This window comes from Pleurodeles waltl, chromosome 1_1 (genome assembly GCF_031143425.1).
Source record: "Pleurodeles waltl isolate 20211129_DDA chromosome 1_1, aPleWal1.hap1.20221129, whole genome shotgun sequence".
Classification (NCBI taxonomy): Eukaryota; Metazoa; Chordata; class Amphibia; order Caudata; family Salamandridae; genus Pleurodeles; species Pleurodeles waltl.
The window spans coordinates 54,037,478-54,055,527 of record NC_090436.1 but is presented as its reverse complement, the minus strand read 5'-3'; the positions used below and the strand labels follow the sequence as shown (position 1 = coordinate 54,055,527).

The 18,050-nt window shown below is 43.6% G+C and overlaps 1 protein-coding gene across 1 annotated transcript in view; it reads left to right on the top strand.

The window, feature by feature from the left end:
- The window catches only part of LOC138262044 (receptor-type tyrosine-protein phosphatase mu-like), a 306,256-nt gene that overhangs the window by 221,911 nt on the left and 66,295 nt on the right, over positions 1 to 18,050 (top strand). The window contains exons 15-16 of the mRNA XM_069211767.1: positions 3,589 to 3,724; positions 5,152 to 5,301. Of these exons, the coding sequence (XP_069067868.1) occupies positions 3,589 to 3,724; positions 5,152 to 5,301 (286 nt within the window). The remainder of the gene's footprint in view (positions 1 to 3,588; positions 3,725 to 5,151; positions 5,302 to 18,050) is intronic.

The window sequence follows — 18,050 nt, the reverse complement described above, 5'->3', positions numbered from 1 at the left end:
GACCCTTGGCTAGCATCAGTGTACTGAAGGTGAAGATACAGAGGTTTGGGGCTCTTTGTGACTGTGAAGTGACTATTTCATGCCGAGAAACGACCACCCACAGTGACTGTAAGCACGAACCTTTACCCTCATCTGCACTTCACGTTGACAGGGACTATCCACAATAACTCCCAAATGTAAAGAAGCTCCAGCACAACCTGCATTTCACACTGACTGCGACAGCTGTCGACCACCAATGCAAAGCTCCAGCGATGACTGGCTCTTCGCACCAAAACAGCGCCCATCCGCAACACTCGACCTGCTACTCATGCTGACAATGACGTCCTCGTTGTCCCCTACCAACATGAAGGAAAATCCTCATGCAGACTTAAAACGATAACTCTTGGTGTGAGGAACCTGGTCCCTTTATTCAACTTTCCTCGGTCTACCATTTTCCCCAGTCTGGTTCGACCAGATAACTACTAGTGGTGCTTTGTGCTTTTTTGTGCTATTTTTACCCAGAACTTTAGAAATGTATATCTCTGGTTTTACTGGATGGATTTTTGTTGGTTCTGTGTCATTTTTTATTTATTAAAATGTACTGTATTTGTCTAAATTGTGCCTAGGGTTTCCTTTATTACTGTTTAAGTGCTACATAAGTACTTTACGCATTGCCTCTAAGTTAAGAATGACAGCTGTTGTGCTAAGCAACCATGGAGTTAAGCGCAGGTTAACCCAATTTCCTACACAACCCCTTTTAAGTTAACTAGGTTCATAGGCCCAACCCATCCTGTCTTCCTTCCAGTAGAAGAAAACCAACTCCCAGGGCATTGTCGATGCGCTGAGAGCAATAAAGTCAAACATGTGATTGACATCTATTTTAAAGATAATGTAAAGTAGTCTCCAGGAACTTTAGGCAGGGAAAAGGTACCTTTCTAAAAAAAATACTTTTTCTTAATATTTACTGAAAATCCAACTTAACCATTGAATAATTGAATATTTAAAAAAGGGGTTGAATTATATTTCTAGCTGGTCTCAAACCCAGATAAATAATTAATATTTGAATCTGTACCCTAGTTTTCTCATCAGCCAGCCACAACCTTTTACAGTCAAAATACATTTTGGGAGCCTGCCACAGCAAGAAGATGGTGCCATTACATTTCTATGAGTCCCATTTTTTAAACTGTGCACCCTGCTCTGTTGGCTACAAGGGCTACATAGAGATAACCTATTATTATTTAAAAGGAAGATTTTTCTCCTGTCAAAAGGGTTATTTTGACAAGTCAGTCAGTCCACAATGGAAGGCTTGGAGCCATCTTTACCTTGTAACACTAGTAAGTGGTTGTGTTGCAGTCCACAGGTGACATTTTAAATTTGTATGCCACAGATGTATTTTCTGCAGCCTATACTATGACCTTGTAAGAAAGTTAAAAAAGACAACCAATGATTAGCTTAATACCTGCATGTTTAGAAATCAGAGCATGTATGCTGTACACTAACTAGCAAGCAATAAAATTCAGTAAAAGTGGGGGGAGGCAACACAAAAAAGGCATTTTCTGTTATGACGCTAAAGAGAGAAAAGTTATTTGGGCCCGATTCACAAAGGTAAACTTAGAAATTTGGTTTGAATTTAGACCAAAAGTCTAAGTTTACGACTTTTTGGTATTCACAAAGGTAAGTTATAAGTAGTATCTTTACTTTCACACTTGTGGCGGAATCTCGGGTGTGCAGAGATTGCACTCCAGGAGCGGAGTGGGATTCCGCCCAGAGTGCGGACGTAAAGAAGCTACTCATAACTTACCTTTCTGAATGCCGAAAAAGCCATAAACCTGGGGCCTGATTCACAAAGATAAACTTGTATTAAAGTTACTTTTGTTCTAAGTTTAGACCAAAGATCTGAACTTAGACCAAAAGTCTAACTCTAACTTTACTCATAGCAAAGTTGGTCCCAGATTTATGCTAAAGTGGCGCAGCGGTGCTGCGCCAAAAATAGCGGTGCTGCGCCACTTTTAAAACGCTGCGCTGTATTTTGAGGGATACCGCGTACCCCTGTGTTTCCCCCTGCGGTGGAGCTGAATTAATCTGCCTAGCACCAACGCAGGCATCCTTGCACCCTAGTGCAAGGGTGTCTGCGTTGAGGGGATATATTGTTTATGGGCAGGAAGGTGTCCCTTCCTGCACATAAGCAATCTATAATGACGATTTGCATTTTGCAGCACACATAGAAGTACCAAAGCGTCATTTTGAATGATTGTTTATGTGCCGAAAGGTATCCCTTCCTGCACGTAAACAATCGTCCATGGCATTTTGCTTCTTCTATTTGTGCTGCAGAATGCAGCACACATAGAAAAAGCAAAAAACAAGCAGGGATAAAAGCATTCCTCCTCGTTGTGCCATGCTAACACCACCCCTGGTTTTTGGCGCTGCCTCAGGTTTACAACAACTCGTAAATCTGAAGCAGCATCAAGAGCAATGGACGTTGCGATGGAATGCTCACAGCAACACCCATTGTAGTCCCTCCCCTCTGACGCAAAAAACTGCGTCAGAGAGGCCCATATTTACAACAAGGCGTAACACCACAATAAAGTGGCGTTACACCTCCTTGTAAATATGGAGCAGTGCTTAGCGCCACCGGAACGTCACAAAAAGTGATGGTCCGTTGGCGCTAGGGGCTCTAAAATATGCCCTAAGATTATTAATTTAGACCAGAAGTTTAACTTTACTATAAGTAAAGTTAGACTTTTGGTCTAAGTTTTCATTTGTGAATCGGGCCCTTAGACTTTTAGTCTAAACTTAGAACAAAAGTCTAAGATTATCTCTGTGATGTGAATCGGGCCCATTGTTTGTCTGTGTCTGTCATCTCATATGCTAGAGTTTGAGTAACTTAATCAGATGGTTAACCTTCCTAAAGTATATGCCTAAACAATCTTAATTGAGTCAATCGGAACCCGCTGTTTAACTATTAACTATCAAGGACTCCCAGGCTGGTAATAAGGGATAATCCAATCATATATATGTAGAAAATATACCAATTCTGGAGAACTACTACACTTCATAATTTGTATGATACCGCAAGCCAAAGGCATTCATGATAAGAACTAGGGTTGGGCAAAACTCGCATAATTCCATTTAGCATTATCATGCGGTATTACCTAAGAATTCTACAAGAGTATGCAGTTACGCGAGAGAGTAATTCTGCATTTAGCGCAATTTCATAGTGCACAAAGGCCCCCTTGCATACAAAATAAGCTATGAAATGGCACTAGGTGCAACAGAACATAAATAGCAAATGTGAACAGGCGCTTGCTAAATGTGTTCCCATGGCAGGATTTTCCCCCAGATTACGCAAGCAGGAGTAATAGCACAATTATGGGTAATTCCTCATCAAACAGTAATGCAGAATCACCAAAATTACTCAGACTACTCCTGTGTAACTGAAATTCCACCCACTCCTAATAAGAACCTTACAGGGACAAAAGACTAAATTGGCCGTGCTGTGTTTGAAATCGGTCGCTTGCAGGCCTGTGGTCTGGAAGAGTGTGGTGGTCTTCTCAAAAGTGAATCGTTCAACAGTTCATTTAAAATACTGCTTCTTTCTTGTGGTTTCAGTGCAGGGATTGGCCGTACTGGGACCTTCATCGCCTTGGATATCCTTCTGAAGATGGCCCAAGCAGAACAAAAAGTGGACGTGTTCCAGTGTACTCAGATGATGCGGGAGAAACGGGTCAACATGGTGCAGACGAAGGTGGGTTTGAAAGAGCGGCCAGTTTAAGGGATGAGGCAAGAATGGGTGAAGAAAGGTAGCACTAAGTATCTAGGATCACAACTATGCCTGTAAGCTTACGATGTATGGGATGCCTGGTGTTGGATTTATGAGACTTTCATAAGTACAAACACAATGTGAAGACTGCTGCATTACTAAATTAGAGCTGTCTTGCTATGTGCACCTATAGGATTATTTCACTAGGCATGCAGATTTCAATAGACAGCTGCTAGGACCATCGCCATGCTGTCCGTTCATCCATAAGCCTATCACAGTTGACATCACAAGGAGGCACAAGCATCCTTTGGGCAGGGATGTCCAACAGAGCTCCCTGAAGGCTCTGGCTATGCAGAATATTCAGGATGTCATTGACTATATAGAAAGGTCTCTTTATATCACTCTATATGTACATTTATCTTGCACGTATATACTGATAATATGGTATTCAACCCGTCTGGGCCTATGGACAACTGTGCTTTAAAGCATTGGTGCGTGCCATTGATATGAGTTGACTGAGAACCAAAAGTTCACTTGAAAATGTGGATCAAAAGGATGTAGTTCACTCCGAGGGAGTTGTGGAGAGCAGCAGAAGTGAGAGAAACGTTTATGAGAGGCATGGAGCAGCAGTGACTGAACCTCTTCACAGTCTGAGGCAGGAAAGTCCTAGGAAGGGAGAAAGACAGTGATGAAATGGGTACAGAATTCAAGCTCTGAAATGTACAATTTCTTAAACCCTGTGATTTGAATTCTAATTCTGCTCTGGGTTCTGAGGCGTATGGGTTTGAGGTAGCAGGTTGACAAGAGCTGTATCAGACAGTTGTGACTCAAGTCCAGTCATGCAGCAGTTTGCTTTCTCTGTGGCTTTTTTCTCAGTTTCATTGCTGTGAACACAACAATTGAGGCCACAGTGATGGTGGCGATGAAATGCCAACCATAGGTTGACCCAGGAAGGGACTTCTCTCTAGGACTTAGCAGCAATTGGTGCAGACAAGGATTGTAAACTATGTGAACAAAGTCAAGCTTTGGACAGTGAGTATGCATTGTACTGGCGGAGTGAATATCAGGATTGGCTTTAGAATTCATATCTAGCTGGTTGTGAGACCAGCACAAGATAATAGTAAGGTGACTGATGTGATATGACAACAATGGGAACATCAGCAACATTTGTAAGGGCTTTGTTAGGGGGATGGTGGTCTAAAACAATCTGAGTAGCTGCAAAAATAAAAGTGTATCACAGTTTATGGCATCTTTTTCTGATGTTATTTTGTGCATTGTTGGGTTGTGCTGCATTATGTAAGTCGGGTGTTGCATACAGCCTGCTTGGACAGTCACGTATTCATTCATAGTTGTGTTTGAGAGCGCCTTGTTGCTCACAGAGGCCTCTGATATAAAATATGGTGTCTTTACAGGACCAGTATGTCTTTTTATATGACGCGCTGACAGAGGGGGCAGTGTGCGGTCTCACTGCGGTCCCAGTGGAAGACATTGGACAACACGTCTCAGCACTGAAGGAGCGAGACCCAGTGACCAAAGCCAATGGTTTCAACAGAGAATTTAGGGTAACAACATCTTGTCATTTCTATTTAAGAATTGTCCCCCCCTGTCTTTTCTCTTAAGCTGCCTCGATTGCTTTCTGTGTTTCTCTTTCTCTTTTTCTCTCCCTCTTTATATATTTTTCAGTCTTTTATTCTCTCTATATCTCTCTCTCCCTCTGTCAATTTCTTTATCTTTTCTCTTTCTCTTCCTACACTTGCTCACTTTTCCCACAGCTTGTTCCCTCCTTCTTTCTTTCTCTCTGTTGCCCACTCTCTCTTGCTTGTGGTCCCTGATACTGTCTCTCTCCCTCCCTGTCTCTTGCCCTTTCTCTTTTTATTTCTTGCTCTCGCTCACTTTTTGTTCCTCTCTTTCACTTCCATTTTCTTTCACTCTGCCCACATATTTTATGCTTGCATGCGGTGAACCTTTAATGCACAGGGTGCAGGACAGATTGTTCAAAAATCATGTTTTACCTCCACCACCAATCCAGTATTTTATTCTCACTTGCACACAGATTCAGCTACAGATCACTGGTATCCAATGTAGACTTACGGTGGTCTATGTTGACAATATTCTTGTCTATCTCAGCTCCCTTCTGAGTTGATATTTTTCCTCCATATCCTTGTGTTTGTTCCACTCAAGATGACTTTCAACCTCGCTGTATTTTGATTGGATTAGTTGTATCCTTCTTTTGCTGATATCACAACTTTACATCAATGAGTGACTGATTTCTCCCTGTTTTTGTATGTGTGTCACTCCCCCCCGGGCTACCTCGCTCTCTTCATACATTACTTGGCCATCCAGTGCCCACTGCCCATCCAGCCCCACTACTCTCTCACCGAAGCTTGCCACTGTATTGGTTTAAATTAATTACAAAATATTTCAAAATGCACTTCGATGTTTGCACATGCGTGGAGGCCATCTTGTATTTTCTTTTGTTTAAAAAGAAAATGAATAAAAAGGTGCTTGTCAAGGACGTACAAATATGTGCAATGGTCATCTCTGTATGATTTTTCTTAAAACAAAAGAAAAACCTTTTTAAGAAGGTCACCCCATAAGCGTACATGCACACAGTGGCCATCTTGGAATGTCTTTTCTTCCAAGATGTCCACCAGGCAGGAGCACATATGCATGGTCACTATCTGGAAAAAAGGCAAGCAATTCCAAGGCCCTTCTGTTTAATAGCTTGTGCTATTAGCTTTGCCGATGGTTGTTTTATTTATGATGGGATGTCTGAATGCACAGCACCAGTCACAGTAATGTTAACTGGCATGGCCTTCTTGTCACAACCTCGTGATGTGAAGCTTTTCTTTTACTAGAAGATAGATATCAATCTCCTTTATGTGAGGTCCCCTGCGTGGTCCCTTGATCACTATTTCCTTAGGAGGAGCTATTTGCATGGCTGAGGCAGCAGCTAGATCATCAGGTCCAGCAGAGCCGGACACGGAGTGGAATAAGAAACAGTGACACTTCAGTTACACCACCTCGGAAATCACATAAATTCACATCTTTCCTATACACTTAAACAGTACTAAATCAGAGCAGATGATGCAGACTCACAGAAGATAAAACACACAACATACCTTCCTAAGGAATGAGACAAAATCTTAGCACAGAACACAACGCGTCATACATCATCAGTGCACCAATAAGAAAGACACATAACAAGTTTATGACACAAGAAAAGTGCCATCCTATTGATAACTGTGTAATACAAACCTGCTCCTCAGCACAAGTAGATATGGGTACAGGAAACAGAAGACACAATCTCAACTACTAGAAATAAGAAGCCCTTCTACCTCACAGGATGGAACTGCACACAACTGAGTCTAAAATTAGTAACAAACGCATTAAACACTAAGGTGTGAATATCCAAAATCTCTTAAATTGTTGCTTCCTGTAATATATCCCTTCATACACTATGGAAGCAACAGACCACTAGAGCAATAGAAATCAGCAGAGCAAGAACATGTAAGGTTCTTCCACTCAGGATGCCACAGCATGAACTTACAACCACCATTCACTGTGGCTGGAGCGTCAGGCAGGACAAAAGCATGGAACATCCTGTCTAGGATGTAAAGCAAGGCAAGAACATGCAACGCTCACCAGCTGTGTTCAATCTAAGAGCGTCAATGCATGAGGTAGCACCTCCCGGCAGGAGTATGACATCCATCCTTCCAGGACGTGACAGGTCAGCAAGAACACTCGCTACACATAGAAGCTTCCTTTTTGGCTATGAGAGAGACCTGAGACATGGTCGCATCCAAGCGCACGCCCGAGAGCTGCCTGTGAGACGCTGCAGAGTACCGGAGAAAAAGGCACTGTGAGCCACAGTGATGGCAAGCACTGTGAGGGCTATAGCAAGGCCCGCAGAGCGGTCGAGGAGCAGGAACACCGCAGACACTCTTTCCCTGCCTGCTGCAGGCATCCACCCCTCCCCCCCACCTCTCGCTGCCAATTACTGCCACTGCCCTCTTTCCCCACATCCTCCAGAGAGGGGGCATGAAGCCTGTGAAGTCAACAGGAGTGGAGCCAGTTGTTGTGCCAGTTGTGGTGGTCACTACCCCAAGCACTGTATCTAAGGCTCCTGGAGGTAACTGAGGCATCCCCGCTCCTGCGTAACCCTGCGCAAATCCGAAATTCCGGGCAACCAGACAAATGGTTTTGACCAACAGATTTTAAGGTGAGTGAGGTGGGGAGGCAGAGAGGTGTTAAGACTGTTGCATGGATGTTGAATTAGTCTAACGCCCTCAGGTCGAGCCAGTGTGGTGCGGAGGCGGCCAGACTAGGTCCTTGGTGTGGCATGCACCACTCTTGCGCTCCCGCGCAGGGCACAGACATACACCTCTCACAGATATTTCTGCAATCTGGTATCAGTGGCATTAGCAGTGTGAGAGAAACAGTGGGACTGTGGGCGCTTGTGCACCCCTCCAAGGGCCAGATCCCATTCAAGATATATCTGGGCCCCAAAGTCTTACCAGATCTTAGGAGGGGTGAGGTGGCGCACAAGCGACCAATTCAACACCAGCCTATTCCTGCTTGTCCCAGGCGGTGACAGTACAGCCTCTGGGGCACAATCAATCAGTACCAACGTCAACAGTTAATCAGCAGTTAATGAACCCTACCAGTGACTGAGTGTGCGACTGAGCGTGCTCGTGCCCCGTCTAAGGTGGTGATCTTGCCAAGTTATTCTTGTGCACGTACTTCTCTGCAAGGGCACAGGAAGGGTGGAGCTGCGCACAAGTGATCGGATCTGATTGCACCAGATCATGTGTATTAAATTATTACATCTTCTTGGGCACATCACACCAGCTCTATTCCGTAACCAATGATTTTGGCTAAGTCCTCCAAATTAGTGTTACCCAGACTGGTGGGCAGTTCTAAGCTTGGCCCAGAGTCCCTTGGCTCTCTTCAAGACACTCAAGAACAATTTAAAATAAGTCAGTGTATTAAACATTAGCAATATCCTGTCGCCCAGGGAAATGCCATCTGGTAAAATCAGGCCAGAGCCTGAACAAAAGTTACGGAATCATAAAAAAGCACAAGGAGCAATAACTCTGAAGGTGTGCCAACAAACATGACAATAGACGGGACTAAAGCATCAGCAGCCCAGACTGACCCTTCGACTTCACCAATTCAATTATTTGGTAAATCGGGCAAACTAAATCCAGCATTTAAATTCACATTTTTAAAGGACCCTGCGGCTGCCAGCTATTCTACAACTTCAAATATTGAAGGCTTGCTGAGCCCTCTCACTCCTCAAAGAGTGACTTTGTCTGTGGCAGGCCTAGCATCAGGTCCAAGCCCCAACACAAAGCATCAGTGAATCAATCTCCTGCAACAATAAGTCACGTGCCACCAAGCGGTAATTGTTTCACAACACAGGCGCAGGTTCATGGTGGCAACAACATGCATTCAGCTCCAAGGTCAGCCTTAAGCCTGGTGCTTACTCATCTTTCTGTGCAGGAAAATAATGTCGAGAACAGCAATAGCAGGAGTAAAAATATTCCCAAGGAGGAGGAGAACCATCCGTGGCTACACTCAATTTCATGTACTAACAATAGGGACCTTTTAAACGGAATGGAAGTAATTAACCTGGATAATAATGATGTTGGGCAAACACTCACTGATCAAAATTTCGAGCAACCTAGATTCTAATGTCCATGTGTACGTCGATGTGTGCCACACTCAAAAGGTGCCTGGCCAAATCCTCTCAGTGTTTCCGCAGGACCGGCCACTAGGCAAAGACCAAAGCGACCGCTGTGTTGCGATTAACAAAGAGGTCAAAGGACTGGAAATACCAGGCATTGGGACAGAACACGGCAATTTGAAAATGGAGAAGGTCTCAAACCAGAGTCCTCCTTGTTAAATATACTTCAAACTTCAATCACAGCACTCAATATGCAATCAGACAAACTTGATCTCCAAATTGATCTCATGAATTTCATAGCCACTCATATTTCCGATATAAATGTTAAATGGGAGAAACTGAATGATTTTATCTTTAAAAGACAAGGAACGATCTGCCCTGACCTGCTAGCTTGTAGCTGTGCTCCAATCATTGATAAGCTAAGTTCCACCCCAGCTATTCTCACCAGCACCCTAAGTGAAAGAAAAAATTGCATGGTGTATAAGCCAACTTTTTGGCGTGCCCCAGACTGCTACATTCACCCGCAAGCTCACTCATTAACAACGCAACTAGCATCGGAACATGGTAAGGGATTCCCCCATCCTCAAACTCAGGGCAATCAGCCGACATCTGATCACGACAAGTCCTGCACAATCCTACACAATGTTTTAGAGATCAGTAGCCCAATTGTGCCCATGCAACTATCTTTCAATGGGCCACAGACTGAACTTGTTGCCCAGTACAATCGTATGCACACCAATGTGCATGGCAGGATGGAGGATAGTGCTCCACCTGACTGCGTAATTCAAGCATCCGGCATGCTACAGACAGCTGCTGAAGAGCATCATGCATCTAAATTTCCAGCATTAAGTAAGAGGCAGCGGAAGTGGGCCAGAAAATCAAGGAAGAATGTCCACTGCGACCTAAATCAATTGCTCCGCACAAGAAAATATATCCGATCTTTGAACCTAAGCAGAAGCCCCAGCCCCCAGCTCCAGCAAATTCACCCCAGGTCTCAGTGACGGCCGTTGAATCTAAGGGGCCAGTTGACAACTGGGCATTGTATCATTCTCTTGACTCATCACAAACAACCATGAGTGTGTCCAGCACTGATTAATGGGCAAGAAATTGTCAGCACTCAGCCTCGTGCAGCTTTCGTGGGGCTGGAAGCAGTCAGAACATCCTCGTGAAGATACACAAATTCAAGCATCAGTCGGGCTTGGTCTCAATATGGACTTTACAACATGATCCTAGTGCAGTAAAGGAGAACCCTTGACTAAGAATAAAGGTTGGTGGCGGCACCAGGCCAGTTCACTCACACAGTGAAGCACCTGTAGGACAGGCTGCCTCAGCTTCTACAATCCTTCAAGAGGATGAATTGATGGTTAGAACTCAGTCGGGCTTCCCCTCAACGGCCGTTACTGCACTGAACAAAATCGCTGTGAGTATCGTGGGAGGTGTTACCGAAGAAAGATACCCATGAGATACCGCTTCTGACATTCCACCCTATTTGTCTACCGCAGCAGCTACCAAACACCCAACAAATAAAATAAGCAGAGAAGTAATTCTAACCCCGCAGTGTGTCTCGCAAGGTCAGCAGGACACCCCCAACGGAGGACACATTCTGAGACTGCTGGTGGCACTACCCACATTGAACCAGGTAAAATCATCAGACTTATTATCAATCACATTTCTCCCGCAATCTGGCAATTTCCAATCTGAGTAAACCCTCTCCACCTGGAGGGCTGAGGACATTGCAGCCTGATTACTCACTGCAAGCCAGCGGTTTGAAGCGTGCGGCACACTGCTCTCCACGCCCACAAAGCTGCAATATCCTTCCCCTTTGCTTATTCCAGTCAGTGTATCGGGGGATGAGTCAGAGCCAGTACCAGTATACTCAGTGCGCAGCGCGTGCGGCCCTGCAAGGTTAAACACTCAACCAATCACAGGGACCCAACTAGCGGGAAACCGGATGAATGACACTGGCTGGCGTCAACCCTCACCCCGTCAGGAACTGACTGACGTCCCCCACCGGAGGCAATTCCATCTCAGGACGAGACACTAAACATCCTCTCCTGGAACATCGCAGGGTTAAAAAATAAACTTTGAAATGGTACCCCTCTCCCAAGATGGGGAAAATGTGAAATAATTACACTTCAAGGACCCTGGCTAGTTGAACGTTTGCAATTGGCAGGCTGTGCCCTTCAGCACGTGAAGGCCAGTAAAGTTCATCATCTCGGCAGACCAGTGGGTGGTCTATCGGTATATGTATCATCCGCTCTAGACAATGCCTCAGAACAGTTACCTTTGCATCCTGATTTACAAATCATCAAGTTCAACAGGCGCTAGAAGCAATTTTCGAAATTAGTATTTCTGATTATTATGTACACCCATCCAAATGAATACAAACAAAATCAGTGGCATTTAAAAGACTAATTTCTAAGCTAACAGAAACAAAACTTGTGAATCCCACTGGGGATATAATTGCAACCGGTAATTTTAACTCCAATTTAATTTTCACCTTGGCGGTCAATGTCTTATGAACAATTGAATCAGGGGCGAAGAATTAGACATTGGCTTGGAATAACTGGGCCTGAGGGTGATTAATGGTAGAACCGAGGGTGAAATCCCACCCAGATATACTCACTCCACTGTAAACTCAAGATCACCAATAGATTAGACCAGTGTTCCCCAACCCCCGGGCCGCGGACCGATGCCGGTCCGTGGATCAATCGGCACCGGGCCACCCCACTGTGGCGGGTGGTAAATGTTTGATCATTTTTCCGTGGCCCGCTTGTCACACAATGGGACAAGCGGGCCACGGAAAAATGATCAAACATTTACCGGTCCGCGGCGATAAAAAGGTTGGACAACACTGGATTAGACGATTCTCTCACTTTCCCTTCTAAAGTACATAACGAAGTATACAGTTAAATATCCCACTCGCAGTGACCGCTCCTACCAGCATCTACAGTAATGCTTACATCTCGGAGGCATGTCTCTGCTCTGCCAGAAATCTGCCTGCTGGGCACAACCAACCTGAAGTGGCTACAATGGACCCACCCTTCATTACTGAGAGTGGTTGCTATCGTTTAAGAAACATTGGAAGCAACATTAGCTTCCGAGGGCACCAGTGTTGCTGCCTGGGCCTCCTTCTCAGCAAACCTGCTATCCCCCTAACATTTCTTACAAACTCTTGTAAGAATCAGTTCCCCATAAGACAAGCTGGTCTCACAACTAGGTGCCACGCTCTGGAAAAGAAGCTATGAAGAACTGTCCGCCACGCAAGCAAATCTCCATCACAACTCATGCCTGCGAAAAAGTGAAAGCACTGAGGGACTAGTATAGGAAACACATTTGGGAATATCACAAACAAAATACAGCACCTCCTGAACAAAACTTCTTTTTGATGCCAAACGAACAAATTCGAGAGCATCCTGGATAACAGTAAATGGCATCAGCAAGGAAATAACAACAATAAACAGCTCAAGGACACCAGAAGATGTCTGGGTCGCTTATCTGACTAAAACCTTTTTTTAATAATACATGGTCAGCTAATAATAACACTGAGTGGGGGTGCTGGTCTAACGACGCCACCCCTATTAGAAAATTGAGCACTTCCGCTTGCACCAGTGCCATCGGGGACCAGGCTGCGCCAGTGCTTAGAACATACACGATGGAGGAGGTGGCCAAAGTGATAATGAATTGTCGTACGGATGGTGCACCAGGGCCAGGCCAGATTCCCCAGGCCATTTACAAATTGGACTCAGCTTTTTGGCCATTTAACTTGACTGCATTATACAATGAGGTGGCATTAAATAGCTCGCTCCCCATCAGCTGGCGAGGGTCAATAATAAATCAGATCTTCAAGGGCGGAGATTGAGCAAACCTAGACAATTATAGATTAATAGCTCTCATTTCTGCAGAGGCGAAGTATTACACTTAACTAATTTTGGAAGATCTAGCTGAGTGGTTGACCACCAACAATATAGTTCCTGTTACCAGATTGGCTTTCGGCATGGTTTTGGGGCCACCATAAATATTTTAGCACCAGCAATTATCTCCAACAGATGTAAGAGGTCTAAGAACAAGTTGCTGTTATGCTTTATTGACTTCAAAGCGACCTTCGACTGAGTGAATCGATGTTTATTGTGGCAACAGCAAAGAGATTAGGGCGTCCCATCACATATATTACATGCAATCAAGCTACTTTATTCGCACATCTGGACACAGGTAAGATTGGTCGATGGCACCAAACTGTCAAGGAAAATTTCCACTGCAGTTGGCCTGAAGCAGGGGTGTGTGCTATCCCCTCTTCTGTTCAACTTTTTTATATCCGACCTGACCCTGAAGGTCGATCTGATACAATCGCATCCACCACAGTTGGGTCCCTTAACTTTGATGCATCTGGCTTATGCGGATGATATAGTTCTACTTAGCCATACACGAGTGGGCATGCAGCGGCTACGTGCAGAACTTGCGGAATACACCACGCTAGAGATTAATATAACTAAATCTAAAACCATGCATATCCAGAACCAATTAGGTCAATCCTTCAGGATTAAGCTCAGAGGCACTAGTCTGGAGGAATCCAACAGTTATAAGTATCTTGGGCTGATTATTGAGAAAAAAAAAACTAACCTTCACTGAGCACAAACAGTATGTAACGAAGAAAGGAAATGCATTGATATTTGCGTTTTGAGTCTTGGCCAAGATGCTGGTTGGCCCCTCGTTTAAACCATTAATAGCTGTGATCGCAGCCAAACTTCTTCCAGCGATTGCATATGTGAGCATGGTAGTGCAAGAAAAGGACGGCCTGCTCCTGCGCATGTTGCCAATCAAGTCTCACAAGTCGGCATTTAGGCTGCCAAGGAATGCTTCGCCTGCACACGTTCGATTTGGCCTCACAAACCAGTCTTTAGCTAGAAGATACTTCATCATCAATGCATTGCACAAGATGAGATCAAATCACGAACACAGTTTAATCAATGCCCTTTGGCAGTCATTAGAAGAGGATCCCAAACCAACATATAGGGAATACTTGTTGCGTCATTAGATACAACAAATATTTCATACTCATGAATCCTGAATTTAAACCATTCGACCTTTTGACAAGCACTAAATAAGGTCGCAAAAATGCATTCACTTTTGACTGATAAGCAAGCTCTAACTGGTGGCTCACATGCATGGATGCTACTGCAATCTTCTACTGATCTGAAACCAGCAGGATATCTCAGTATGGCTTTCTCAGCGCATTTAAAGGGGAGTTGCTAGCCAGCCGTCTAGGTATATTACCTTCCCTGGCCTATCTTCCAACATGGAGGCATACTGGTTCAAATGTATGCTGGGTTTGCAGCGCCTTCGAAGAAGATATCGCTCATGCTCGAGTTGCTGCTAAAAAAGGCCTTTAATGGTCATGGGCTCAGAAGCTGTAGAATGGCAATAAAGAAAGATCTTGACCCAAATGACCCCCAGATCAATTGTAGTCTGATTAAATTTCTGACCTTCTGTGATCATCTCCTGAACAAAGTTTCTGCTGGCAGGAAATAATAACACTCAAGTTGCAGCCTTAAGGCTGGCCAGAGCCATTTACCTACAAAAATGAAGTAGAGACTGCTGCCCCCCAGAGAGGCCCTTTGCCAAATTAATTTAATTGCTTTCGGTTTTAATTAACTAATGATGTCAATATTTCAGCACCATCCGGTATTCGCAAAGTTTGTTGTAGAAAAACTTTTAAACAACCTACCTAAGTAATTTATTATATGTTTTAACCAGATTTTAAGTGATGATTTATTGTTTCCACTTCATAATCTTGTTATGGTTTTAATTAACTGAAAACAATAAAGTTTATTCATCCATTGAAAACAGGTGCTGGGTATGCAAACTTCAACTCGGACGCACTGCAGGCAACTATGTGCCCCACTTCCCCTATGGTGGGCGAGTCCACCCCAGAAACCACACGAGGGCTCGAAACTAAAGTCCAACATCCCTTAGAGGTCCTCTAAGTCCACGTTTTATAAAACACTTCCAGCTCCTCGGACCTTGTGTGCCCAAAAATGAGTTATAAGTAACATTCCGTATATAAAATCTTAACAGAAATCTCAGCTACCAGATGGTTACTGAAGATGAGAAATACAAAGGTGACACGAAAAATTAAAAAGGATAAAAGCAACTAAACGTTCAGTTTAGCTAAAATCATTAAATAGTGGAGAACAGAGTAGGACATTCAAGTAGAGATGAGCAGGAAAATAAGCAGCTCTCAAGGGAACAAATAGAGGAAATTATGCTACAAGCGGCGAAGAGTTGTGCAGGGCTGTATTACTTTCTAAGGTGGAAATAATTGAAGCATTTTCAGCACTACTTTAAGTCAGAACTCTCCTTCATCAGTTCAGAATTAGATGAAGCCTTTCCAGAGAGTCCCTACTCTACATCCAATAATGATGCAGTCTTTTATGCCTATTCTGGGATGATGGGACTTTTAACGTCCTCACAGCACTCCTGGGCTCCCCTTGTTGATGAAAGAAAAGTTATTTTGCAGCGCCTCCCAGGGCTTCTTTCTTAGGACTTTGGGCACAATTCTAATCACAAGGGTCTGTAAACAAGGTTTGCAACATCTAGTATGTACCCACAGTATTTTACAATACTTCCCAGGTCCAAAGTTGTGTGGCATTCTCCCCTTAAAGGGACCATCTGGTGAATGATGTCATAAGGGTACTGTGGGCATTTCTGCTGTGCCCTTGAATCAGTTACATTCAATGTTTGCTGGTTGATTCAGAAGTGTCTGGGTCATGCAGCTCAATGGATGTCTACCATTGGTAACTAAGATCTTGAATTTATTGTTATTCTTGCTTTTCATACATCCTTGCATCTTGCTTTACTCTCCTTTTGTACCTATAAGCGTTGTGTTGATTCCTCTTATGATTGAGGCTTTGGTTCAGCAGGGTTGAACTATGCTTGAAAAAGAATCAAAAGCCTCAATAAAACGCTCCAAGGCCAACCACTCAGGAACAGAGTCGCTGAAAGGAAAAGCGGACATTAAAGCAACCATGGAAATCATTTTAAAGAAGCTAGGTGATATCCATGACCTGGCTAAATCTACCAAAACAAATATGGACACAATGCAGTTGGAACTCACCACTAATAGTGCGAACATTAGTCAGATTACTGATAAAAATCTGTGAAGCAGAACAAATCAGAACTGTGGAAGACCCATCAGCTAAAACAGAAAAAGAACTCAAAATACTCAATAAATCTATTAAAACTTTACACAAGGAGGTACCAGAACTGGAAGACAGGAACCATAGGGGGAATCTGCAAATTTCCAGCATTCCAGAGAGCTCAGAAGACTCCAAAATATCATGTTTCACATCCCTAGAAAAGTAGCTTACACAAGTCACGGGAATACCCTTCTTCAAAGACTCTGAGCTAGAACGTGCCAACAGTGTGCCTTCTTTTAAATCAGCGAACAAATCAACCCAACAAATTGTTTGTAAACCTCTATGTTTCAGCATGCAGAATTGATTTTCAACTACACGCGCAAACATAATCATATCCTTTGGAATGGTCATAAAATGTACATCTCTCAAGATAAGTCAACTGTAGACACGAGAAAGGGATGTTTGGCCCTCCGACCTCGCCTTAAAGAATGTAACTTCGATTCTCGTTTGTAGGTCCAGCAAGATTTGGAGTCCTAGTAATGGCAAACATAATCTCTTATCAGTTGCGAAAGACCTTGTGTCAATTCTTGATGATCGTGAGACCATGACATGGAAGCCCAACTCTCAGGTTCTAATAAATGGAAAATCTGATCTTCTGAAGTTTCTGTCACTTACATAATCTCATGTTGCTAAATTGCTCATGGTACTACCCATCCAGCTTGTTGCAAAGCTGATATCCCTAATCCAACTACCGTTATTTCTTACCATTGTCTGTTATATTTACTCCTACTGTTTACATTTCATTACTCTTGGCTCATACTTATAACAGATTTATGCAGGTATTTTAGTCCTGCAATTTATCATTTGACAATATGCAATCTCATCTTGTAGGGTATAGATAATAATTCTCTGAGGTTCACATATGTACATTGTTGTCTTAAATATGTTTTGGATGGTCATTTATTCTTTGGTCTTGTCTCCTCCAAATGACTTCTTCTGGGTGAGTAGGGTGGGTTGGAGGAGGGAGGAGAGACAGAGGGTTTCTTTAGGGCTTTTTGGTTGGTTGGTTTCTTTATTCGATTTTCAATGTTCTCTTATGATTATGTTTTTTACCTACATTGGCTGTTTAGATTGTCCTCTTTGTACCACAGAATGTACTAATGATAAACAACTACTCAAGCTCATCATATTGTCACCGCAACATGTACTACCTTTACATGATCTGAACTCCACTCTTCCAAATGATGATTATAGAGCACATCCTAGTGTTCACACATCGTAACACTCCTGGTGTGCTAAACTCCACCAAATACCAACTGTTGTATTATGGTTCCCCGAACATCAAATACAAACTTGAAAGTTATTTCACTGAACGTTAGGGGTCTAAACCACCCAGTCAAGGGCAAAAAAATGAGAATTATCTTTCAAAACGTCAAGCAGATCTGACCTAGTGCAGCGCCTCTTTCCTTGTGCCCCTAAGTGCCTG